Genomic DNA, 25,857 nt, shown 5'->3' on the forward strand with positions numbered 1-25,857 from the left:
GCTGCTGCATGCATTCATATTATGTGCTTAACCTTTTAGAAGGCAGTTCTAGATTGTCTCATCATCTGTATCCTTGTGGTGGCAGCAGAACTCTTACATGAAAAATCCTTCAAAATATCCTTCAAAATAAACTGCTGTGACCTTTTTAACGCTTTCTTTAATAGCAAATGGGTAGAAATTTGAAGAGGCATTTAAATTATTCCTTTTAACTTTCTGAAATAACTTTTACAGAGTATTTAATTTTTATCTGATAAAATGTATTTTAGCAGTGTAGAGAATTCTAAAGCGGGGGGAACACTAACTCAATTTTGTTTTCTAGCATTTTGTTGCACTCGGTGTCATCTCATCCGATATTGAATTCTTTTTAAGTTACAAAGTGTTGAGCATTATCTTTTTTCCACTTTACTTCTTCCTGCTACTGAACACATTTCCATGGACCACTGTGAAAAGCAGCCTGTGTACTAGTGAAGGCACTGAAGAATGTGCTATTTCTGAATTCCTGTATTAGATTCTTTTTTTAATCAGGTTGTGAGGAGTTGGGCTTTAAACTGAAACAGATCATTGGTAGGTTAATGTTTTAAAATAATCTATATGTACTTTTTTAATCACCATTGATGTGATGGTAAATGTTTTCTGTATCCATAGAAACATTCCTGAATCCTAAATCCTTATATAATTTGCGGTAGCAGTTTGGTCCACAGACTATGGATTGTGTAAAAACTGATGCAATGCTTTCTAACTCGTCTCTGTGTCATCTTTTGCTTCTTTATAGCAACAGGAGCTTATTTACCTTTCAGTCGCCATGCTGCTATGTTCTGCATTATTTTATTGCATTATTTTGTTGCATACTACTTTCCTTTCTAAAACAGTGTCTGTAAAGCTGAGGACATGTTATTTTGGGCCTCTGCTCAGACTAACTGAACTTGCTTTTCTCCTGCTTATAGGTTTGATGGCCAAAATTGAAGTTTTCCAGGCAGAAGGGAAATAGGCAGTTCAATTCCATTTTATTCTCAGATTTTTATGTCACTGGAGATACCAGCTTTTAAATACCTGGTATGAAACAACATGTGTTGCTGTTGCTCTGATATCCTGCTTCTTCCCCCTCAATAATTCCAATTCCAAACTCAAAAGTGCTTCAGGACCTGCTGTTAGTCCTCAATATGCACTTTGTTGGACCTTACTTGCCATGAGTATCATCTGTCTGGTTAAGATAGGCCTCCCTAGTATTCATCAGCTTTCTCTCAAGTGCTTGTTTTCACTTGGGTGATTGATTTTAAAAAATAAAGGAAGAAGTGGATCTGTGTATTGTGATTGTCTAATTTGGTTCTAAAAGTCAAGCTGTTCCTTCTGCAATTATCTCTAACAAACTACGACTGGAAATTGGTCAGTGACTGATTTATGAACCATAACAATAATCAAAGCACACTTGTGCAACTCTGACTGACTCTGAAGGGCTGAGCATAGTAACATTAAAACCAGTATTTTAAAATGTTCACAAGGAATATTTGGTCCTTTCTATTTTTTTGTAAGCCTGTTGTGATAGAGCTGCAGTTGGTCTCAGATAACTGGAGAACTATTTTCTGTAAGGTTTTCATATTTACTGGTAATGTGTATATGCATTTCAATTCTTCATTGAGCTATTTTAAAGAGCTGTGTTTTGTCATTTTTGTGTTACTACTGTCAGGAGAGACAGAAGCACAAATGGGAAACGCTGAGGTGGTCTTAAACTATAGATACACAGACAGCTTTTTATAGCCACCTATGGAATTCCTATCCCGTAACTTCAGATACTAGGTTAAGACATATCTGTCTGTGCTATTAGATTATCTAATCTAAAAGGTATTAAGACTTGTTTTCAATAAAATATTGCTATTTTGAGTTTATCCTTAGGAGCCTTACTTATTTAATTAGTGTTTAATACTAAATGGGAAAATATGCCCTATTTGTTGCATTGGTTTTGTGGTTGTCTTCAGGCAGTAAAATTACTTTATTTGAAATCATGCAAATGTCAAACTGTAATCTCTTGAAAAACAAATCAGAGGGTCTTGACTTAATTTTTCCAGTCACCTTTACCTCAATGTTTAAGCATAAACCTGAGTAGTTTTAAAAGCTTCAGTATAAGCATAAAACTTTCACTGATCATCTTAACAAAAATAGGTGGTCTGCTTAATTGTTTAATTAGTGTAGAGGAGTATTTTAAACAGACAATAACTGTCACTGTCTTCAGGATGAAGGGAAAAAAGGAAACCTGTATGTTCTGTGTTGTTCTCATTAATTCTTGCTGCTGATACTATTTTCTCAGCCAGCATGATGGTAACATTGTTCTGCTATTGATTTATTCAAATCCTATTTTGGAATGGGTCATTGTACTGTATGTGAAAATGTCAAAGCATGTGCTTTAAAAGCTGCCTTCCTGAATGGAGTATGTTTGTCCCCCGTACTGGTAAAGTAAGGAGGAGAAAGTCATCAAAAGAAGAAAGCTAAAGGCTTCATGGCAGTGACAAAGAGCACAAATGCCAGCTCTTACAGCACAGGAGGAGAAATTACTGGGAAGCCAAGCATAGCTTAGCAAGACAGTTCTTGATCTTACGTGAATTTTACATCCATCTCCTGGATTCTTTTTGGTCATGAACACCAAGCTTACAAAACTGAGCACTTGAGAAATTGTATGTGAAATCTCCAGGGGGAGATGGGCTCTGTCAAGGTGTCTGCCGCTTCCTAGTGTAGACCAGCATAGAGACTGTGAGCACTGGGGAGAAACAAATTGCCCTGTGTGTGGTTACAATGGTTCACTGCATACACATTTCAAGTACTGCATTAAGCAGAAGAATATCTGTGTTTTCCATTGGTGTGCCTTCACCTGTCTTCTCTGGTATCATGCAGGAATTGAGTCAGGTGGCTTTTGTTTCAGGCAATGTGTCCATGCCTTCTCCACTATTGCCCGCTTAAGACTTTTTACACTACATTCTTCATCCTTGGGCCATTTCCAAGAGGCATATTGGTGCCTGTCACCCAAGCCTGCCCCTTACCCAGAGCACTGTTTGGAACAGCGTGAGGGAAGGACAGGGCTGAACTTCATTCTGTGCCTGCAGCAGCTGTTCTGAAAGGACACCCTGAATGAGCTGACACCCAGGCATGTACATTTTCTTTTGTCTGAGGAGCAAGACATGCAGAGTAACTTTCTGTGAGTCCTCACCGCCTCAGCTGTGCTGTGCTTGTCTGGCTATGGTTTCAGTGGGTGACCTTCTGGCTGAAACACTGTTCAGAGGAGGACTGTGCCTGTGTACTTCTAAGTACTCCCTCTGGGGTCACACCCATCTTGTCCTCTTCATTTGCAGAGCTGCCTTCCTCCCTTGCATGCAGAGAGCACTTGGAGTCCAGCTCTTGTGTTGATCCTAGGACCACATAGCACACTGTCTCCTGCTTGCCACCACCTTTACTTTTTCCTCTACTCAACAAAATGAGTAAGAAAGTAAAACATATGCTTGCAAGTGGATAGCTTTAGGGAAAGGCCACCACAGCAACAGGGAACTGTACCTGTAGCTTAACAGCAACAGGTCTGTGCAAGTGTTTAGTCTTACCCTTTATTCCCTGAAGACATACTCTTTATTTGCTGAAGGGCGGTGAGGTGAGCGCTGTGGGCCTTGATCAGAGGAAGCAGTGAAGGAGAGAAAAGCAAGCCTGTTAGCCATCGCTTGTCCCTGCCTGTATGGGCATTGATCTTGTGCAAAGTGCTTTATGTCGCAGATAAGGTGGACTCCTTCAAAGCTCTATTCTGTTCTTGTTGGCGCAGCAGGAGCAGAACCTGCAGTGCTGCTGCTGGAGAGAGTAAGACCATTCTCTTCTCTCTCTCTTTCTCTCATATCTATACATACACACATATATATGTGTGTGTATATGATCTTTCTGAACTATTTCTACTGAAAGACTTACTCCCCAGCCACCTTAAAGATGCATACAAAAAAGTGATAGGCTTTTCAAGTCAGAAGTGGGAGAAGTCCAGGGGGGTTGCTGATGCTGGCTGGGATGAGGAGCAGGCTGACGAGGTGCCCAAGGATGTGTCCTTGAAAGGATTTTCTGCAGGATAGGAGGAATATGCTTAAGGTATCCTCTTTTCCAAATTCACCTATGTAATGATCGCAGGACATGGATAACTAATGAGCAAGAAGCTTTATCATGTGCTCCCAACTAAAGATCTGTTTCAGATCCTTTGTAATGAGTTGTCAGACCCTCCCCAACCTGCAGTTGTCCTGAGGCTTGAGAGCAGGGACTTCCTCTCATCTGCTGTGATGGTGTCTTCTGGTTCTCCTGATCCTTCTTGGCAGTTACAAGATTAGACACTGACTGATAGTGCCGCTGGGTGCTGGTGCTCGAGAAGCTTTGGACCCTCTTGCAACATGTGTTTACTGTGTTCCTTCCTCAGGGCCTAAGCTGCACACCTTGTATTTTCTGGGATACTGAAGGGGTTATCAGCATTGCAGAAGACAGCTCAAGGGAAGCAGTGAAACACAAGGGAATAAATACAGAAGAAACAGAAATTCAGCAAGAGGGTAGGGAGTGGCAGTAGAAGGTAGAGGCAGGTACAGAAGAGAGATGTTTTGAACCAGTAAATGGGTAATAAGGAAGGGCAAAAGAGTCACAACCATTTTGAGAGCTGTTGGTTGTCAGCAAACATGACAGGACATGCACCATCTGTCTGTTTCCATAATGTGAGAAGTACTTCAGGGTGTATTAGGAATTTCCACTGGTTCAGAGCCTTCTTTTTAGTATGGTTTGGAGGGTGGCGTCCCTCTCTGGTCCTGATCTCTATATCCCTGCCTTGTGCTGGAGCCCATGTGATACACATCTGCAGCAGGACATCTGCACGCCACAACTGCTCTGACCCCACGGATGGTGGAGATCCTGCTTCGAGGTGTCATTGCTGCTCTGAACCAAACATGAACCCTCTCATTGTGCCCTGCTTGCTGTGCAAGCACCTGGCCGGGGCACTTCTCATGAGAGCTGGACTGTCTCTTACAGCTCTGCTGAGCACTGGGGACTGAGGAGAGCCTGTTCAGTGAAAACCAAGCAAGGCAGGTTCAGTTGTTACAATCAAAGGGTTTTCTGATTGCCTTGTTGGTCACAATCTAGATGGATGTTTACAGCTGTTGCAAAAGGCACAGCTTTACCACAAGGTACCTTTCAACGGTTCAAATCTCCCTCTGTAAAGGAAGTCATTTAAAGAAAAGCGTAGTGCAAAAGATTTTTATTTCTTCAATACCTTTGCTCTCTAAAGGGCTTAAAATGTCAGTTGTTACTGCTTTCATTTCTTTGCTTTCTTCTCCACCTCTAAAAATTTAATAAGAAGCAGACAAAAAAACTTCAGACCCAGTATCTGGTAAAGAGAAGTTATAAGCTGCTGAATACAATCTTCTATGTAGATCTGATGTTGTTCTATTTTTCTTAAAATAAGCTTCAGGAAGTTTTCCTGCAGGGGTACATTGTGTTGTATTTTGATTTTATAAATCAGTTTCATCATTTTTGTGAGGAGTGATTTTATTTTATTCTTTCTGTACATGCCCCGACCGGTGAAAATACTTACACAAATCGATGTCTTGTATGAACCTTTGCTTCATGAAAGATTTGCAAAAAAATTTCTTTTTCTCTGTTTGAGGACTTCTGGCAAAACTAAATCTTTGTTTTAAATACAGTAGCTGTTATTACCACTAGTACATTTCTAAAGAGTGATTCAGTAAAACAGTGCAGTGTACATTAGTAAGTCTAATTAAACCATGCTTGTTTTCCCCAAACTGTTGATTTCTGAATATCCAATTTGTGTCAACTTTCATCAGTCGAGTAGACTGGTCTCCAGAGGGCGATAGCTTTAGTGCTCGTAATCACTGTAGTGTAGTTCATTAAGAAGCTATCACAGAATTCCCCAGGGAACAATTTATAGAAGATTATCTGCTTGCTTTGAAGTAACCTTGGGGACAAATGTCAAGGAGTCAGTAACAAACGTAAGGGATTTTAGACAAGTGCTCCTGCATACTTGGCCATTCACAACTGTCTTGGTCTGGGAGAGGAACAAACTGTAATTGTTCCTGTTTTCTTCTCTCTTGTATATTTGAGCACAGAAGAAATCGTTTTCCAGCCTTCCTTCTTTTTTTGTGTTTGCTAACTGGAGCAGTTCATGCCATTTAAATTGCCCAAAGCCCTCTAAGTAAGCTGTTGTTGTTGTGTTTGGGTGGGAAGCATGAGCTGGGTTTGCTGGCACATGAGAATTGAGATGGCCTTTGTGGCTGGTTAAAGAAAGCTGACATTCTCTTCATCGCCTTATTTCAGATGGAAACAGTGTTTTACCTGCTACAGGAATTTTGTAAGATACTGTGGCAGCATTGTATGCAAGATTAGAGAGGAACAGGAGAGGGAGAGGAAATCTAGAAGAGAACATTTTATTTGGGAGAAGATTGTTTAAGAGGGAAGCTAGAATGTGCCTACCATCTCTGGCGTGAGAACATACCATTTTTTAACCCCTTGAACCAATGATAAGTTTTGTGCAGCCAGTTACACTGTTGTTGCAGACAGGAGGTTTGTCTACGGAGGGAGATCAGAGATGTTTGTGGAGGTGTGTTGGGGAGGCAGAAAGGGAAGCCCAACAGAGCCAGGGGAAGGTGGGGCCAGGTGAAGTGTGCTTGGTGTTCTAGGCTGCAATGAAGAGAGAAAGAAGCTGGGCTTGTTTGTAAGAGATGACAGAAGAAGGTGAATGGAAGTGGAAAACAGTATTGAGCTGGTGTGTAGGCAGACAGGACAGCAGAGAGCTGCTGCAGCACACAGCCATGCGGTCGCCTGACTTTAAGCATCCTGAGTTTTCGGGTGTGAATTCAAGCCTATTTCCAAACTGTGATGTACAAAGCTTGGCACTTGTTTTATTGGAGTTGCCGCTTTAATTTGGGGAAAAAAAAAAAAATTGCTTCAGACATCTGCTTGTATAGATGACTGCTGCTCCTTTCATTGATCTGAATGGGTTAAGTTGTTTGTATATAAAAAATGGTTTAGCATCAAGCTTTAATTTAATCAGTCTATTACATCAGAAATGCTCCTTGGATCTCTAAAGAAGTTTCTTTGATTGGAAGTTCATTAGCTGCATTGTCTGTCTTGTTCTCTGCTTAAATTAATGTATTAAATATATTTTTCCTGTTAAAGAAAAAAATGTTAATTTACAATTTGCATGTTTACTCTCTTGAAAAGAAGCGCTCTGTGGTTACATAGGCAAGCATAGCTAAACGCTTGTCTGTGACATGACTTCAATGGCATCACTTTTGTGAAGTGATTGTGAGAACTCCCACTTGGGAGGATTTGGTGACTAACTGCATTAGGACCTCCTACAAATGCAATGCTTTGAGGCTCTCTAGCCTTGGGAGAGGCTATTTTGAAAGCAGTATTTAGGATTTTCATTGGTCTTGAACTTTCAGCATTGCCGTAGTGGCAGACTTTTTTTTCCTTATTTGGCATGCCGTAAATAAATCTGTGAGCAGGGGTTTAATGTAACTTTTCACTCAAATGCAAGACAAAAATACTCAAGAATTAAAAGGGGCAATTATAAAGGGTTATTTATAACAGTCTGTTGATCTTCTGACTTGTTTCTGTGACTTTGCCATGCTTGAGCTCAAAAAGGTGACAGTTCCATGGAGCAGGGTGTGTTTCCTTCATTATACCCTCTTCCACTTAACCCACTGTGAATTTAATGAGGTACTGCTCTGCTTGGGAATCTGGCTCTTTAGTTCAATTACTATACTTGAATCCTCTGAACAAACATAGTAGATGTAAAGTGAAAGGACTTGCATATCTGAGACCTGCCGTTGGCTCGCAAAGGCGTCTAACCTTGTGGGTGGCATCTGTGCTGGTGCAAAGCCTCCTGGAGACCAGGGGGACAGGGTTTGGGGAATTCTGCAGCCTTTTCTGCAGGGTCCATCCTGAGCAAATCATGCCGCTTCGTTGCAAAAAGTGCAAGAGGTCCTTGGTTTTGCTCTGCTGTTACCCCTCAGTAGTGGGTGTACTTGTACTCTGTAACTTTGATGTTAAGCATGTAGAAGAAAGTAGACAAAAAGAAGCATTTTAAAGGAAACAGCCTTGTCAGGTATTCACCATGTGAACAGGCAGATCCCTGTGTCTGATTCTCCTTTGCAAGTAGATTCTCTTACTGAAGTGGAACAGCATAAAGATGTGCGTTGTAACATTTTAAGGTAACATCTGCCCTGCTTCTACATGCAAAGATAACCTTTAAAAGTTCTCGTATATTGGGTTAACTTTCTGTTTTCAGAGTATTTGAGCCAGAAGTTCAGTAAATGTTTGAAGCCAAGGATGATGCTTTATTATATTAAAAGAAAACGGAAGGTTTTGAACTGTTAAACCTGATGGGATCTTTGGTGGCTTGCAGATCCTTTTAGTTAGTCAGGGAAAATGTGAAGCAAGCGTTCAGGCGAGTGCTTATCTGAATGCAGCAAGTAGCTCTCCTGAAGTCAATAACGTAAAGTGATTATTTTCGCAATGCAACGGTGTCAAGTTTTTTAAATATAAAATACTTGCTTCACTCATGCTCATCTGTTCCATCCCACTTCCCTTTCTCAATATCCTAGATTTAAATCCAGGCTAGCCTCAAGCTCATTACAAAAAGTGTTGCCCTCTGGTAGTAGTTTAGAATTATTTTTTATGGAGCTGTGCAAAGGTATAAAATGAATCCAGCAAATCGTAAAACTTGAATATGTGGAAACATCAGAAACAATATTAAGAATTTCACACTTAAGTTATTCAGTAATAATAATAATCCTTTTATGCATTTTGGTGTCTAGAATGGCTGTGAAAATGTACAGCACTGAAAACTCACAGTCTTTCAGGGGTTTTTGCTGGGTTTTTCTTTGGGTTTTGTTTTGTTTTTTTCGTAGAACTCTGTGCAAAGCCAGCCTGAATGAGTCAAATGTCCCAAGTTCTTAAAACCAGGGTTCAGCAAATGAGAATTTGGGAGCAATTTAGGTAAACTTCAAAAGTGTGTGTTTACAGAATGGGAAGATAATTTGATGTAATTTACGTTTCTGTTTTGAGTTGCAATGTTTACTTGCGTAAGTGATGGCATATTGCTGCTTGTATTGGAGCAGAAGCTGTTTATTCTGGAGGGACAATCTGCAAGTTTCCTGGTGGGGAAGCTCTGGGAGACTGGGGGCTTCAGCACTGTTAAATGTAAAGAGAAGGTGAGCTCTTCAGGATTTCAGAATCAGTGTGACTGAGTTGCTCTTTTGTTTGTTTATTTTTAGCCATGCTGGTAAGTGGTTGAACAGTTGTGAACAGTTTGCAACCCTGGGAATGCTGTTTTGCTGTTCAGGCAGAATTTAGAAATGGACAGTGTGCTAGTATGAGCTCCTTATACCCGTTTTTGAACGCTCAATATTGTAATTCTGCATCGCAGTCTCCAACTACAGTCTGCTGTCACATGGTGTAGATGGAAAGACGACCCTTAAAAAGTTAATTTATTCCTGCTTCTTCAAGTGGAAGACAGTAAATTGCTGTGCTTTAGTAAGGTGCCATTATCAAAGGTTGTGGGAAACACACAGCGCGTTAAAATCGGATGCCAGAAATTTTTAACACCCCCAAGATGTTCGCTCTGCCTCCTGAAGGACAATACAGCCTTTAAGAGCAGCAGTGGAAGGGGCACCTGACCTTCAGGGGTCAGAGCATCTGCTGGGGCAGAGTGGCTGGCTGAAGGCCAGTTACACACTCTGCATCAGTCAGTCCTCAGGCTCCGTCCGTGCGCGGGGTGGTGCGTGTAGGGGCGCAGGAGCGGAGCAGACCCCGAGAGCGGTGATGCCATGGCAGCCTGTGCTGTGCTGTGCAGTGCACCCTCTCCGGCCTGAATGCAAGCGAGTGAAGTGGAAGCTGAGGCCTTCATGCCTGTTTCTACTTTTCAGGCTCTCTGCACCACTGAAATCCTCCTTTAATTTGTGACTTTGGCTTATTTTTTGTCTAGCACCACTTCACTGTAGTACAAACAGTTTATCCCCAGGATTGCTTAATACAGATTTCCTTAATCCCATGTTTTCCAAACCTCTGCTATGCCCAGTTTCTGTGACAGTAGTTGTAGTTGAACAAGCACAGAACTTAAATAAGGGGTAAAACGATGACTTTCATCTGTTACTTGAAATAGTCCATTTTTTCATACTGGCCAAGGTCGTTTGGGAGTGGAGATGACTGCTCAGCACAATAGTCTTAAAATGTACAGATAACCGTAATCCTTAGGTGTCTCGGGTATGTCCTTTTTTGCATTTTATGTGTCTGTTCTGCCATTGAAGGTGATGAGTACATTTGAAAGAGTTGCTGTCTTTGCCACACCTGATGATTTCAGAAGCTCCGTTAGGAGGAGATGCTAAAACTGAAAATGCTGCCTGACCATACCAGCTTTGCTAGGCATATTCACGTTATTAGAAGCAGATAAACTGAGTAGGTTGGTTGTGCAAGATCAAAGGAGAATTGGATCGTGAGAGCCGGTTGTCCGGATAATGCTGATGTCATGTCTTTTTCATTAGGGCATAATTGGATAGTATTCTTAAGGGATATGGATTTCTGTGGTCCACCACTCTCAGCAGGAACAGAAAACGAACGGAACTCTTTCCTGTAACAGGAAACGAACTGAAATACAGTCATTTATTGAAGTTCTTCGCCGTGGATAGGAAGTTTTTACTTTGAGGCTTTATCTTTATTGTGAAAGGTGCATTTTAGCCATGGAACAATTAATGTGCAGTGTTTGTCCCGCTACTGGAAATCGGGCAGTGTGATTTTTGTGGGTAGGTAGTCAAGTGCTAGAAGGCTGTAAGGCAGGAGGTGGAATGCTGATCTTAATTGTCTGGTAGGTGTGAGCTCCGATGTTCAGACTTCAGTGGGATTTTGCAGTAGTGTAGCTTAGTTATGCTGCTACTAAAGAAAATAGTCTTTCCTCTAGGTAGAAAAACTTGGCCTTGGAGTTGATGGTAGGTGATTTTTTTCTGTAATAGTCGTATCTTGTGGATTTTCTTATTCTCTGAAGGTTGTAAGTGCTAGTAGAACTCTTTTGGAGATGCCAACCCCAAAATAAGCTGTGTTTGGCACATTCCCTTGAAGCTCCCTGTTTGCAGGAACTGCAAACCCTCTCTATTCAGCTGTGTTTAAGCAGATACTTGAAGGCATTAAAATGATTTGAGGCATATGCTCATATAAGAATGGTATTTCTCCATAGTCCTATTACACCTAAATCTCATTTCTCTGGTATTTTCACACAGCTTCAAATATTTGTCTAACACCATTTTAATTTTTTAATTTTAAGAATGGAGTGCTGAATTAAGTTTTATGCCCACCCTTTGAAATAAGTGCAGTCAGTTGGTGGTATATACTAAGGTATTATTCCTCTCCTTGAGCAGAGAAACAACAGGAATAAGACTCCTATTCCTGAAAGATCTGAACTTGTGTTTGAATATTCAGTATTTGTTTTTTGGTGACTTCTAAATATCGAGCATCCATAAAATGGGAAAGCTTTTCCAGTATTTCAGTTTAAAACAGTAAAACATCACCCTTAATCTAGATTATATTTCCAGTAATTTCATGGATTAATAGGAAAACAAAGTATGTGAATGTGTTCAAAACACGTGAAATGCATGCCTAACTGACTGTGCCTTTCCTTTGCAGGATGTTGTCTGGGGGTTAAACTCTTTATTTACTGTAAGTAAATTAATATTTTGCATATCCACTTTCTGTTTTCCTGCTGATTTGGTTTTAGCATCACCTAATGTGAACCCCATGTTGCCTCTTAAACTTAAGGTCATTATTTCCTTTGACTTCAGTGGGTGTTGTACGAGTAAAATCAGTTTGTGCTTTTGTTTGTGTAACTGTAAGCTTCATACAAATGGTCTGAAATGCCAGCTTTTTTGTACATCTACGTTTGGTTACAAATCTATTATAGGGTATTTTGTTAACAAGTTACTTGGGATCTTCTACACAGTATGAAATTCCTTCTGCTGGTTTGCAGGAAATAGAAATTCATGCTGCTTGGAGAAGTAATTCTGTTGGTGTGGGTTTTTTTTTTTAAATGATGTTTAGGAATTAATGACTGCAGTCTCATTTGTGTTTTGAACACTTATATTCCTGTTCAAGGGCCTCGGTCCCCACCTGCAGATTTTGCATAAACCCTGACTTGTCACAGAAATTATATGATTTTGTTCAGGGATCCCATTTTCCCCCTTTTCCTTAGACTGACAGGAGCAAGAAATCTGTGCCTAGTAATTACAGGAGCAACTTGACAATGTGGGAGAGGACAGGAAGCTGCAAGAGGCAGGCAGGATGCAAGAGCTGCTTTTGCGCTCAAAACAGAGAGAAGTTAAATCTTTACTGTACCAAAGCTGCCATTTCTAGGGAGTCCAGGATTATGGTCCCTTTCCTCAGCTGTTGCTGCTGAACAGGCAGGTCAGGAGCAAGCCAAGAAAGGCACTAACTTGGCCACCACTTTTGTCATCGACTCTGGAGAAAGCTACCCCAGCCACTCCAGGGTGTACAGAGGAGGCTGTGAAAAGTTTTGGATGAGTAGCATTGCTGTGGGCTTCACTAGCCACAGCCCCTCTTTGGAGAGAAAATTAATTCCACCACTGCCTGCAGGAGGAGGGGCAGAGCAGTGACTGCACTCCCAGCAGCATCATTACCAGGATCATGGTGTGTTTCTAAATACTTTAGCACAGACCTAGCCAGTGACTGGTTAAAATCTCCTAAGCTTTCCTGGCATCCAAAGGCTTGATTTGTTTTGGCGACTTCTTTGGTAAATTGATTTAGAAGATTGGAGAGCATTTATCTTTTTAACAAAGAGTAGTTGCATTTCAGTTAGTCTCCCACTGCATGCTAAGTAACTGGAAGAAAGTGAAATCCGCTGGAGGTACAAAGAAGTGCCTTCGGAGATAGAACTGCACATAAAAATAATCTATTGGGCAAAGAGCTGCGAAGAGCGATGGTCAGGCATCCACAGGGATTTGTCATGGACAGTAAGAGCTGTGCTTTCGAGATCGCCTTTTGGATTTCCCTCTCACCCATCTGCTTATAAATAATTAGGCTTTGAAAAGCTGGCATTGGATAGTACTGGTCTTGCAGATTCTTTTGGGGATTCCTTGAAGAAAGTGAGTGAAAATGAGGTGGATTGATGTCCTGGTTTGACTGAAACGGGAGATTTGCTGCTTGAAAGTGAGTTGGAGAGTGGCATGAGCCTTTCACACTTGTGAAACGATGATATTTCACTGCTATCGCAGGCTGACCTTAAACTGGGGAAAGTGATGTGAGCTGCAGGCAAAATAGGGGCTTTTGTGATTCAATGTTAATTTTTTTAATGATAATTCCTCTTTAAGCAGCATCTTGGTTTCCTTTGTTTTTAACTCTAGACCCCTTCTCCTTCCAAAGTTAATATTTACTGAGATTAAACTGACAGACCTGAGGTTTGTTTTGATTATTTCTGCTCTCTGGCCTCACATGCCCTTAGCTCTTGGGGTCTTTGCACTTCCTTTCCTCTGGGCCCTGTTTTTCCTGTAGCACTAAAACTTTCCTGTCTTGTCAGACTCTAGGTTACATAGTTTCTTCAGAGGGAATTAAATTGCTTTGCTATGGAGATGGTATTAAAGCAGCTCTTCCTGCTTTATCACCAGGCTGTTTTCCGTGGGTTTTTTAAGGGTTTACTTTACCCTTGAACAAAAATCAACAGGAATTGTGCCTTCTGAAACTTTGGTTGTTCCTTCAAAATTAGAGTTAAACCGGTTTCGTTTTTCAAATAGAAATGCATCACTGCCAGAGAGAAGTGTGATGGGGCTGTGCGTGGCACGCCACCAGATTAGGGTCAACTGTCTTGCTGCTGTTGTCCTTTTCTTGACTTGTGATTTGGTTTGCAGTCATCAAACTTGTTTGCATGTACCTTTGGCAGGGATACTTACTAAGGTAGCGAGAAAGGGGCGCTACACATGCTGCTCTTGTTTGCTTGGTTTCATTGTCTTGTTCATCAAGGCTTTGGATTCCTTGTGTGATGCAGTGAGTGGGAACCCTATAATGCTCTGTTTCTTTTCCAGGACCTTTTGAATTTTGATGATCCTTTGAATATTGAGGCTGCAGAGCATCATTTGCGTGACAAGGTGAGTCAGCAGTTAATTTAAAGCATGTTGTTCCTAAACAAAAAATACACGTACTGTGCTTGGCGATTCCCAGTCAGTCCTTTTAAAGCATTTGAGCTGGTACTTCAGGCAGTTGAGTGACTCATTGTATCAGCAACCAGTTATTCAAACAAATTGTGCTTTATCTGGGAAAGTAAACTCAACATGGTAGTATTACTCACCATACGCTAGAGTTGTTGACCATAATGTAGTCATATTCCCAAAATAGATGATCTTTTCTGTCTCATTTCTGAGATTTTCACTGAAGCTGTACATGTTCTGCACAGCAAATGATAGCGAATTCGTTTGGCACAGCTATGTGAGTAACCTTCACCCTAAAAGGCCTGTGAAAAGATCCCATCCTTCTCTGTCTCTTTCAAAATGCGGCTTTTTTTCTTCCAACTCTTACATGTCGCATGCTTATATTGAGCCAGGAGAAATCTGTGCATGTTTGAAAGACAGGAGTGGAAACTTTATTTTCTTTTTACTGATCCTGTTTGTTCTGTGTGTATTATGGACTGGGCAAAGCGAAACATGGTATCGATTAGTGGCCTGAAAAACCATCTGTAAGGTCTACCTCTCAACTGAGATTGAGCATGGAGGTAGAGGTGAACACACTAACTTCTCCATTGTATGGATCCGTGAAGTTGTGTCACATTACATTATGTAGATCAGTACCTCAAGCATATGAAAGTTAAACTTGGCATGTTCAAGATCTCTTGTTTTGATTAAACTCTTAAGATATTTTTGTTAAAATTAAGCTTAAAGTTTCCAGGTAAATGTTGATTTGAAGAGTTCATTGAAAACGCAAAGTCAGGCAGTGCACCTATTTTATCTCGTTTTTTTCAAAAGGAAGCATCAGGATTGCAAGGTCATCTTTCTAGCTATTTTCTTGTTCAATGAAATACTGTAGCTGTTCTGGCATATGTCAGCGTTCACAGGGCTGGAATAAGACTGTAAGCCTAAGGTGAGAAAAATTTAGTAGACACCTACTCTAGAAAAGGGGTTTTTTATGGTTTTGTTGTATCATTTTGGAAGAGTGCCAGGAAGCCTTCCAAGCCATAAAACGCTGAAGGCAGTCACAGAGGGCATACAGCCTGAGAAACAAAACCTGCATAGTGAAGGTAGCAGGCTGAATCACTTTCTTTGTTTGTATTGTTAGACTGAATTATTCTCTAATATCTTGCCAGGGAAATTTGTAGCTCTTTGGGAATGGTGAGGCTACACACCAATTGCTGAGTGTCAAATTTGGCACTTGGTTTCTTCTAACTGCCAGAGGGAAAGCGGTTTCTCTGGTGTCTGGGCAGGTTTTTGTAAGGAGAGATGATCCCATAGTACTAGTACGCTCTTGTGTCAGATGTGCTGAGGCTGTGATAGGTCAGCCTTACCAGTGCTTCAAGTAAATTGTTAGACCTCAGACCAGCTAGATAGTAATGTCCTTTTCCCAAAGAGTGGTGAAATGCTAAGAAATTGCTATTCTGCATCTCTCAGCCTCATTCAGAAACTGGAAATCTTGGGAATCTACAGAAAGGAAGAATGTTACCTGCTTTTAAAAACACACCTCCCTTGAAAATGGAGAGGTGAGCAGTCAAAATCATACTGCTACACTAATAGCATGGAAGTGGGGTGGTTTTTTCAGATTACAGCAGCTGTGGAAGAAGAGAAAGGGAAATTGAGTGGGTTTTTTTGACAGTCTTCTGAATTAAAAGTATTTCTGGAACAAATGTTTTTTACTTAGTAAACTCTAAGTAGCCTCCTCACAGGCATCTATAAAATTCCTATTCTGACATGTTAACTTTTTTTTTTTGGACCTTATCTGAATTTAGTTTAGGTATTTAATTGATAGTGGCAGCACCAGGTAGTGCTGGGTTTTCCATAGTGTGTCTTACAGCAATGTCAAGACAAAACCATTGATACCTGCCTGGAGAGAATAAATTATGCAAGGGAGAGGAATGACTGCTTTTACAATTAGTCTCAAAGGATGCAGTTGCAGCACGAGTTAGTTTTTGTCTCTCTCTGGCATAGGTCTCATGTAGCGTGTAAGCACTCTGTGAAGTCAGACTGCTGTGGTCCTCTCTTGGCTTTTAAGAAAATACTTGCAGTGCACAATCTGGTTGATGTGGGAATGCTAATGAATTTTCTTGGAGACATTTTTATGTGTGTAATACAATTATACAAGTAGCGTATATGTAATATATATGCCCACATGCACAATCTCTATACAAACAGAAGTGCGAATATACATACAAATAGTTTTGTACACAAACATCTGTGTCAGATACTGTAAGAGAATGCCTTTGGTCATTTGACAGTATGGGAGTATGTGGCTTGTAACAGCCAAAACAAATGTACCTCGAGCTGTCTGCTGTGGTTCTCATGGAGGAGGTGACTCAGTATTTCAGTGATGTCATTTCAGATTTAAAATCCTGGGATCCCTTTGCTGACATTCCAGGCTAAGTGTGGCTGCCCAGGAGGTTAACAGGTGATCTGAAGCCTGCCTCTCATTATAGAAAATGCAAGACTGGAGTTTGTTCAGTTCTGCCAGTATTAAGTCATCAAAAATGACTGCCACCTTGCAAATGCTGGAATAAGTCACATCATAGATATCAAATCCTTATTACTGCTTCTTGGAAAATAGTTGTGCTGTGAATATTTGTGTTACAGATCAGACTAGAAGGGACAATTATGATTTCTTCCTGAAAAAGGGACCTCTTCATTTTTGCATTAAATTTATGGCTTATACCTGAGCACAGTTGTAGCGTTTGGGACAGCAGTCTTGTTCTGAGGCGGAAAAATTATACAGAATTCAGAACTCAAGTTGCTCAATTAATTGCTTTAAAAAACTGTGTCTTATCTGAGATCTGAGTGCAGCTTCAGCTTCTGGCTCTCAGGTCCTCCTTCAGCTGGAGGAAGGAGCTGTCAGTTGCTGAACTTCTTCCTTTTCAGCTTTCTTCAGCCAGTGATCATCAAATCAGTTTTACATGATTTTTTTTTTAAAGTACATATGGTTGTTTATGCGGCTTTAGTTACTCTACAGTTCTTCTCCATACACTTTGCAAGATGATGGTAACTTTTTGGAATGCTGTACAATAAATTTGGGCAGAGTCGTCAATGTCCATTTTCACAAATGCTAGACAAAGAGATTCTCAATATTCAGACTTGCTAGCCCGCTACTTGTGTGCTCCAAAACTACTGTCTTATCAGCTACAGAAGTGATCTAGAGACTTGTGTTGTAGTTGGTTATTTTCATCAAAAGACCTTTTCAGTGACAGAGGATGCCGTTTGCCACGTTGTGTGACTTTTAGTTAATTTCACAGAGATAGGACCCCTGTATTTGCGTTAAATGGTACTGGTCCAGTGATTTTCTCAACAGTGCAATCAATTTTTGTATGGCTTCAGTTTTGCCAGTTGTGCGGATTGTCATCAAGTGATGTCGGATGCTCCAAAGCTTAGTTATCCATGTGGTCATTTTTTCCATATACACAGTCAGACATTCCCCTCTTTCAGCTCATGAGCTCAATCTCATGTTCTCTTGTCACACGCCTCTGAGGAGTCTCTGTTCTCTTGGTAACCTTGTCTGTAGTGGGGGGCTGCTTTTAGGTCCCCCCAAAGCCTTCTACTCTCCACCAACAAGCCATGTTCCCTCAGCCTCTCCTTGCCCTGAGGCCATTCCAGTGGTGGTGTCCCCAGCCTGGCATCTGGGACTGTGACCATGTAGGGGTTGAGTGTGTCCCAGCGGCAGGGCTCTGCATTTGGCCTTGGAGGTTGCTGTTGGCCTTTCCTCCAGCCTATGGAGGTCCCTCTGGAGGGTGGATTTGCCCTCTGGCATGTTGCATGCATCCTCTTTAGTGACTCTATTTCTGTAGATCTGGTGCCAGATTCCCCACTCAGCCAGTTTTTAAACTGAAACCTTCTTGCAAGCTTGTTGGCTGTGGCTTTCAGTATTTAATAAAGCATTCAAGTAAGCCTGTGGTTTCCCTTAGCTCTTTCTTTTTTTTTTTTTTTTCACACACATCCCATCTGCCTTCATTTAACTCATAATTGTTTCCAGCTTAGGGAAAGTTTGCATTGTTCATTTTTGTAATGTTACTTATTGGAACATTCCTGGTGCCCACATTGCACTGCAGTTAGGTCACAATCACTGGAAGATAAGCAACCATCCTCTCTTGGTTTAGAACTCAATAAATCAGAAGAAAAAAAATGGTTTATGTCTCTAAACTAAACAAGGTGTTTCTCAACACTCAGTCTTCTCGCACTGATAGAATCTCATCAGCTTGGTAGTATGAGTTTTCTTGTTGACTTTGAAGAACTGCTAACTATTTAACCAGCTGGGACTGCTTTGGATTTAGTGGAGAAGTCAGTCTGTCAGTAATTATGTGGATCACCAGAGCCATTGTCAATCAAACTGATTCTACAGATTCCTAAGCAATGAGCAAGGGTTTAATGACTACTCACTTAAAAATGATGTGCTAAAAATTGTAGGATTTGCTGTTTTGTACAGTGAACAAATAGAGCTGTATTGATTTGCTTTCTGTGACAGCCAGGTAGGTGGAATACTGAAAGAATAGGGATATAACTCAGTAATACAAAACTGAATCAGCTTAGTAGTTCAAGACTTGTGTATTCCTTTAGCCAGAGGTGCTATGGGTGCTGTGTCTCATATTTGTTAGCGGCAATCTAGAAAATACTTTCCATATGTACATATGTCATGGTTGTTTTGAGAAACTACCTCAGGCCATTACAATTTGCTGGGTTACTTAAAAGCCCTTATATTTCCTAGTAGTGTTTGCCTTTGCCAAAAAACATTTCAGAGCCATATGTGCAGTACACAAGAGCAAAATTCATTACACTGTTCATGTGGCTTAAAGCAGAAATGTATTTCCAAATATTCCTTGGTTTTCTTCCTCACTTAGGCCTGCTGTATCATGTTAATGCTGTGTCCTATTTTAATTGTAGTCACCTGTTTTTGTTTGGTGCAATTTAAAAGGCTATAGTAATTTTTGTCATCCTGCAGATTAGCAAACACTCATTTACTTGTTCATCCATGTGGTCTTGAGTTGTTTTAATAGGAGAAGCTGAGTAACATCACTCTGTTATTTTCCTGCATGATCTTTCCATCTTCTCAGTGAAACTCATCTATCAGTATTCAGCACGTGGAAACTTCCTGCTGTGTCATTGTGAAAGAGTAAAATAGATAGCACTCTGGGAGGGACTTTTTTTTTTCCCCCTTGTGAAAATTTAGCATGTCTTCTTTCATGAGACTTTTACCAGCAGCTCTGAAATGCCAAAGCTGAGAAATCTTACCAAAATAAGTGTGCATTTGCCAAGGATCCATCTTAAACACAAACTTTTGAGTTTTAAGTGAGCCCTGATTTTATTTGCATCTTCCTTGGAAAGCAGTGACATGTATTTCCAATTATAGAGTGCAGGAATGCACTGAACAGTAGGCGTGTCACCTCTCTTTGCTGCCTCCAGGTAACTGGTGATTGCATCAAAAGATAATCATTAGTACCACACTTTTGTAGCCTGCTCTTTGCATGTCCTCCCCGAGCCAGAGGAATGAGGGCTGTTGTCAAACTCAACGTAATTATTGCTGGAAACACACAGTTGCTCCCAGATGCAGAGGGGTCACCATGCTGCTTCCAACAGGCACTCCACATGCCGGCTGTCCTGATCTGTACCTACGTTGTCATATTTCCCAGTTGTCTGCCTGGTTTTAAAGAACATGCAGCACAACAACCCTATGTAAAAGGTGTCTCGGTTTTGCCTTTTTTCCCCTAGCTGTCTTCTGCTGCTGACAGCAAGGGAGTTTTAGTTGTTTCCCTGCCTTTTCAATGGCTAGATCAGTAGCAAAGTTTGTAGCTGTTGTTTCAGTACTTTCATGATGAATTATTTTGCATAGGTTTGTGTGTGGGAGTTGGTTTTGGCCCTGGTTTTAAAAAGCATGGGTTTTAACTACTGCTGCTGAATTTTAGCAGCTCTGGTTGTCACTTACTATATTTGTAGTCCATCTGTTCAGGTAGCTTTATACGCTGTTATGATGTTGTTTGTAGACATTGTGGTTTTATACTGATGGAGGAGAGTTGTCCATTTGTAAGAATATTAAGGGGAAAATTTAGGAAAGTTAGAATTTTTCTATAATGTACTGCAGTTAAACATGACTCTGGACAATTCATGATGTGCTTATGGCTGTAGTCTTTGTAGATCTTTCGAGGTCCCTTCCAACCCCTAGCATTCTGTGGTTCTGTGTGATTCTTTAGTTTTTAATAGGTCATCCTTACAGTTGCAGTTTCTAGTCCTGCTCAAATCATGTCATTCTGTTTCCTCACTACAGTAATAATAGCACACTATCAATAATCCTCCAGAAGACACCAAGGACAGTATTGCCAGCCTCCTTTCACCAGGGATAATGCTATGTTTTCATGAACTGCACCCTCAGATACATCACTCAGTGCCAGCACCAGTGGTATGGGAGGCCAGAACTATTGGGGTAGAGGGGTGTTGGGGGACACTTTTCCTTGTGTCACTTGCATGCTGCTGGGACAGCTATTGAATCTTCTTTTTCTGTCTCTTCCCCCCCTTCTTTTTCTGTCTCTTCCCCCCCCTTCTTTTTCTGTCTCTTCCCCCCCCTTCTTTTTCTGTCTCTTCCCCCCCCTTCTTTTTCTGTCTCTTCCCCCCCCTTCTTTTTCTGTCTCTTCCCCCCCCTTCTTTTTCTTTTTCCCTTTTACTTCACAAAAAAATACATTACTGCTTGCGTTTTGCCCTTTTTTTTTAATTTTTATTTTTGTTAAAGGCTTCTCTTGGTAATAAAGAAAATAAGGTTTTTATTTCGGGATTGTTTCTGTGGAGATGGATTTATAATGTTCATGGTGTTACGGAGTCTGGAGCTGCCTCTTAAGGTTTCCTCTTAGGATTTTAATTGCCCTACATAGCCTCAGTTCCTTAGGAAACTAGGCTTAAAAAAAATTCTCTTAATTGCTTGCAGTCTTTGGAGGTTGTTCTAATGAGTCTTCTGGGATGAACATTTTCCTTGAATTACTTGAGGACTGTCTTCTTGTCTTTACAAGTGAGAGCACTAATCTAATTCCATTAGAAATTCCATTGATAATTAGGAACAGTTGCTGACTATATTTCACTGAAGGGCTTTTATAACTTTCATAATTGTATGCAGGTCTTTTGAGTCCTTAAGTAGCAAACAGTTTAGGATATTTATAGAATAATCTTAGTTTCTCAAAGCCTTCCTTGGGCAACTAGGCAAGCACCAGCAGCACCTGACAATGCCAGTGCCTGGGACAGATTCTGGAGAGGACATTAATGTATCTTCTGAAAACAGACAAGTCATTGAAAGAGAACTTTGTCAACAAGAGGTCCACGTGTAAGTAATGATCATAAGTAAGAAACAAATACAGATATGTTTGTAGAAGATCTTTAGTCATCCCTTTGGAAATACAGTAAGTTGAATTTCCCGAAAATTGCCCCTCTACATCAAAAACTGTCGTTGCCCAGCATAGCTGCTTCAGTTCTGGAGCTACCAAGAATCAGCAACAACTTGAAACTGTAAAACTTCTTTTTTACCAAGAGTGATTTCATCCTTGTTGGGGTTCTTTTGTTTGCGGGTTTAGGGTTTTTTTTTTCACATCAGAAACTACTAAGTCTGACTTGTGAAGCATGTTTTCAAAGCAGAAAGGGGTTACTGTTCTTGTATCTCACCTCAGGTTTTATCAGACACTATAACCCAATCTGCCACACTGACTATGAGCCCTGTGCTTTCCTTTCCAAGCTACCCTGAGGGATGCTAAATACAGAAGCTGGCAGATTTGGGATCTTTCATCTCTGCTGAAGTTCAGAATAATTTTGTCCTCAGACTGATAATGCCTTCAGACAGTTAAAAAGTCCCAGAGCTCTTTGCCTGTGTATCAGTTCGGATTTGATCCTTCTAAAGACTCTTGTAAAATAATGTCATGGCCAGCTGTACTTTTATCTTCCTGGCTTATTTCTGTGCTTATACATAAAGAAGGGTGTAATTATATTTAGATCTAAGTCTACCTTGAAAATCCATTTTTCTTTGTAGCTGAAGAAATGCATTTGAAACTAAATAGTGTCTTCAAATTTGGATTCTTCTTGATCTCTTGTCGTTGATCAATTTAGGTTAGTTTTATTCTATTAATTAATTTAATATATCAGAAGATTAGTCTGTTTGCAGTGTTATTTTCATGTGAATGAAAAGCATGATATAAATGCTAGTGTGTTGCAGGTGTGTTGGATCCTCTAAGAAGACAAACAGTAACAAAATAAAATTAAAACTTGAAAGTTTGGAAGAAAAATACTCATTATCTATGTTTCTTCCTCAGGTCATCTGGTTTAAAGTAATTCATTTAACTGATCTTCCAGTAACTACTTCTGTTTCTCTGTCATACCTGCTCTTCTTCCTGTTACCATTTTTATATCAAAGGCATTTGAGTATACATTTGACAACTTAGCTTGCTTAGCTCCTGCAGTGATTCTTCCTGTTCAGAACAAATCAGGTCTTTTCCCTTGCCACTTCTCTAGAACCATTCTACACTTCACAGAAACAGAAAGAGCAGCTGGCTATGGCTACCAGCCAGTGCTGGCTTCTTTACAGATTGGCATCTTCAATGCAGATCAACACCTCTGCTTAATGAAACAACCAAGTAATGTGAACTGTTGCCCTTCGCTTGAGACACTAGCTGACACCTGTGTTGGAAATGAATGAATCATCTGCAGGAGGATTCTAATAATATTCTTTCTTGTTTTTCTCCTTACCTGCAAACTGCTTACACTCTGCTTTTTTGGTTTTTATCTTTGGTTTTATGTAAAACTGAAGGATAGAGTGGCTTAGTTCTTCGATACTTAGGCTGCAGAGCCCAAGAGCAGAGGTACTGTGACTGTTGGAGGGAATGCATCATTTAGTGCATTAACTCTTCGTGCTTGAATCATTTGGATTGGTTTACCTCTTTGTAAATGGAGACTGAATGATCTGCAAGAACATTTCTTCCAGCTTTGAGTTAATTGGGTTTGTGTGGCTGGAAGAAAAAGCTTTCCTGTGGATGTTCTTCACTGGATTTTCTGCTTGCTAGATTTAATTGTTGTCAGGGAGTGCAACACAGAATAGTTAGCAGTTAAATATCTTGACGTAAATCTGTCTGAGAATTAGAAATATCCACTGATCCATAGTGACTGTTGGTGAATTTGGGTGCAAAACTGTTTGTTTGGATAGTACTTAGCAAAATTGTCCAAGATTCTGCAAAAGACATTTAAATAAAAACATTTGTACTATATAAAATAGAATAAATAAAATTTCATAATCCACAGATGCAGTCATGTTTCTTGGTAGCTCTTCTATTCTGTGTTGTGCTCCCTGCTTTTTCACTAAGTAGCGTTTCCTGCATACGCTGTCCAAATGAAGCCCACTAGGTGTTGTGGAAAGATCTGGCTAGGTACTCATGTTTAGGAGAAAGCATTTACAGTGACCCTGTGTCCAATCTGGAAATCACTAGTTGTGTTTGCAAGTGGAGGGCTCTGAGTTCAGAGTCCATGACTATTTCCTCTCTTAGTACTGCGCAAGCTTTTTCCTACTTGTGGGACATAAGTGGGGATTTAAAATTTGGGTCAGTAGGGTTTTGTCATTCTCCCTTCCCCCAGCTTTACAAGCTTACCTATGCAGGTCAGAGTAATTAGAGTCCATCTTCCAAGATGTGTCTGTCATGTCTTTTGCTTATTTGAATCCCGGGCTCTGTCCTGTAGTCCCTCACTGAAAACATCCAGCTGTTAGATGCTTTGAAGGTTTATTGAATTATTTTTAAGGGGTTAAAAAAATGGGCACATTCTTGTATCATTTTCAAAGTTTGTTCCCTAAATCCTGGCCGTCAACATAATGGTATAACAAATGGAAAGCTGAAAATGTTTTAATAGTAAACCCTTGCTTTCATCTGTCAAGCCAGCCAAATGGAGAACGTAGACAATCAAAGCATTATTTGACAGCCTCTTCAGAATAGCATCTTTGTCAGTTATTGGCAGGGCAGAAGGATCAAACTGGAGTTTGACACTTAGTGGTAGCTTAGAAAACACGTCAGTCATGCTGTGCATCTAAATGTCCAAAGTGCTGAGTGCCCTCAGTTTCTCCTTCAATTAAAAAAGAATTGAGACTGTTCAGAGTTTTTCAGGATGGGTCTTCAGTTTTGCGTTGGTCTTGTAGCAGCTGTTCCACAAAATAGCATTAGCTAACTGTCCTTCCTCCATTTCAGCGTGGCGCATGAAAATGTATTAACTGTTCCTGCAAGACCCAGGGGTGTAATGAAGTGTGAATACAGATAATCTGATAATCTGCCATTCATTCCTGTCTCCTGTATGCAAGAACAAAGGCTGATCACGGTATGGAGAGGGATTGCAAGCTGTTAGTGAAGTGCTGGGTTAACATACTCTAATGTTATCTTGCATAAATGAATGGAGATAGAAACAAAATGTAACTTTGTTGTTACTGGAAGGATGTAATATAATATCCAGCTCCAACATGATGTAGGTAGCCTGGTATTTTGCTGATTGTGCAGAGTTATGAGGTCTGGCATGTCACATTACCAGCCTGTTTTCTGCTCCATGCTTGTCAGTAACCTCAAATTCATGACTGACAGCTCTGCACTGCTTGCTTGAATTTCTGCCTTAATCCGATTTATTTTGTAATTTATTAAGACAGAGTAGCTTTCTGCTCTAAAATGACTCGAGGAGAGACAGATGCAGGGACACATGTTACACAGAAGGAACGCAGGATAATCTTGGTATGAACATGTCAAAAAATGGAGGCAAGAAACGTCTTCCATCTTGTGTAGAGTACCTAGTAGTGCTGGCTGTTTCTTGATTGAATTCCTTAGTCGCACTCTTCATCCAGAGCATGAGCCTCTGCCAGCGTGTTTGGGTATGGTGGCTGATGGCTGGCTTGTCACAGCGTGAAGGGATAACATCTGACAGCATCTTGCTTGTTTGTGTTCTTAGCTACGAAACCAAGTTTGCATACACGTCAGTCAAGGGAGGATGGCAGACTGAATATTTGTCAAAATAGTCTGAAATTTCATTTGGTGACCTGTTGAACATGGCATAAGAAAGTTTTAGATCAGCAACATTTTTTTCTGGAATCCCTTTCCAGCACCGTGCTGGTGCTGACTTCAGATATTACCTTGTTTAGCCTCACGTTCATTTTGGCAAAGTAAATGGAGAGAAGTGGGTTGGTTACAGCTGCCAAATGAAGTGTTGTCAGGGACTGGGTCTTTTCTATGCATTCCAGCCCTGTGTTGGCAGACTTAAGGGGAAACTATCTGAAAAATTCAGCTTGTCATCATGTACTGTCTACCTTGTCAATAGTGTGAATATTCAGGAATAAAATCTATGAAGCTGGAATACTTTTTTTTCTGGTGTCTTGAAAGAGACAGGCTTTATTTCAATAGTAAAACATTTACCATGTAACCTGCAAATTACTTTCTATGTAGTATATTTTATTACTCAGCAGAAGCTACAAGTAAGTTACTTCTTTTGAGCCCATGGCCTTCTATTCAGTGTATGGATTGACCATAGCCACCATTCTTATACATATGTAGTGGTGTGGCCAACTCTGTCTGTTGGAGTCAGCAGTTGTTAATGTTGACATGAATTTCAGCAGATTTTGTGCTGGGTTTTG

General features: G+C 40.5%; 1 protein-coding gene across 5 annotated transcripts in view; it reads left to right on the forward strand.

Annotated features, from left to right (window-relative positions):
- Positions 1-25,857, forward strand: part of UBE2F (ubiquitin conjugating enzyme E2 F (putative)) — an 83,156-nt gene that overhangs the window by 41,434 nt on the left and 15,865 nt on the right. For 4 of the 5 annotated variants that reach the window (XM_086465122.1, XM_086465123.1, XM_086465127.1 and 1 more), the window contains 2 exons: positions 11,686-11,718; positions 14,091-14,153. In XM_086465122.1, coding sequence (XP_086321248.1) covers positions 11,686-11,718; positions 14,091-14,153 — 96 coding nt within the window. The remainder of the gene's footprint in view (positions 1-11,685; positions 11,719-14,090; positions 14,154-25,857) is intronic. The other variant, XM_086465124.1, reaches the window with a different exon arrangement.

The sequence above is a fragment of the Leptosomus discolor genome, chromosome 5, assembly GCF_034619465.1.
Source record: "Leptosomus discolor isolate bLepDis1 chromosome 5, bLepDis1.hap2, whole genome shotgun sequence".
Lineage (NCBI taxonomy): Eukaryota > Metazoa > Chordata > Aves > Leptosomiformes > Leptosomidae > Leptosomus > Leptosomus discolor.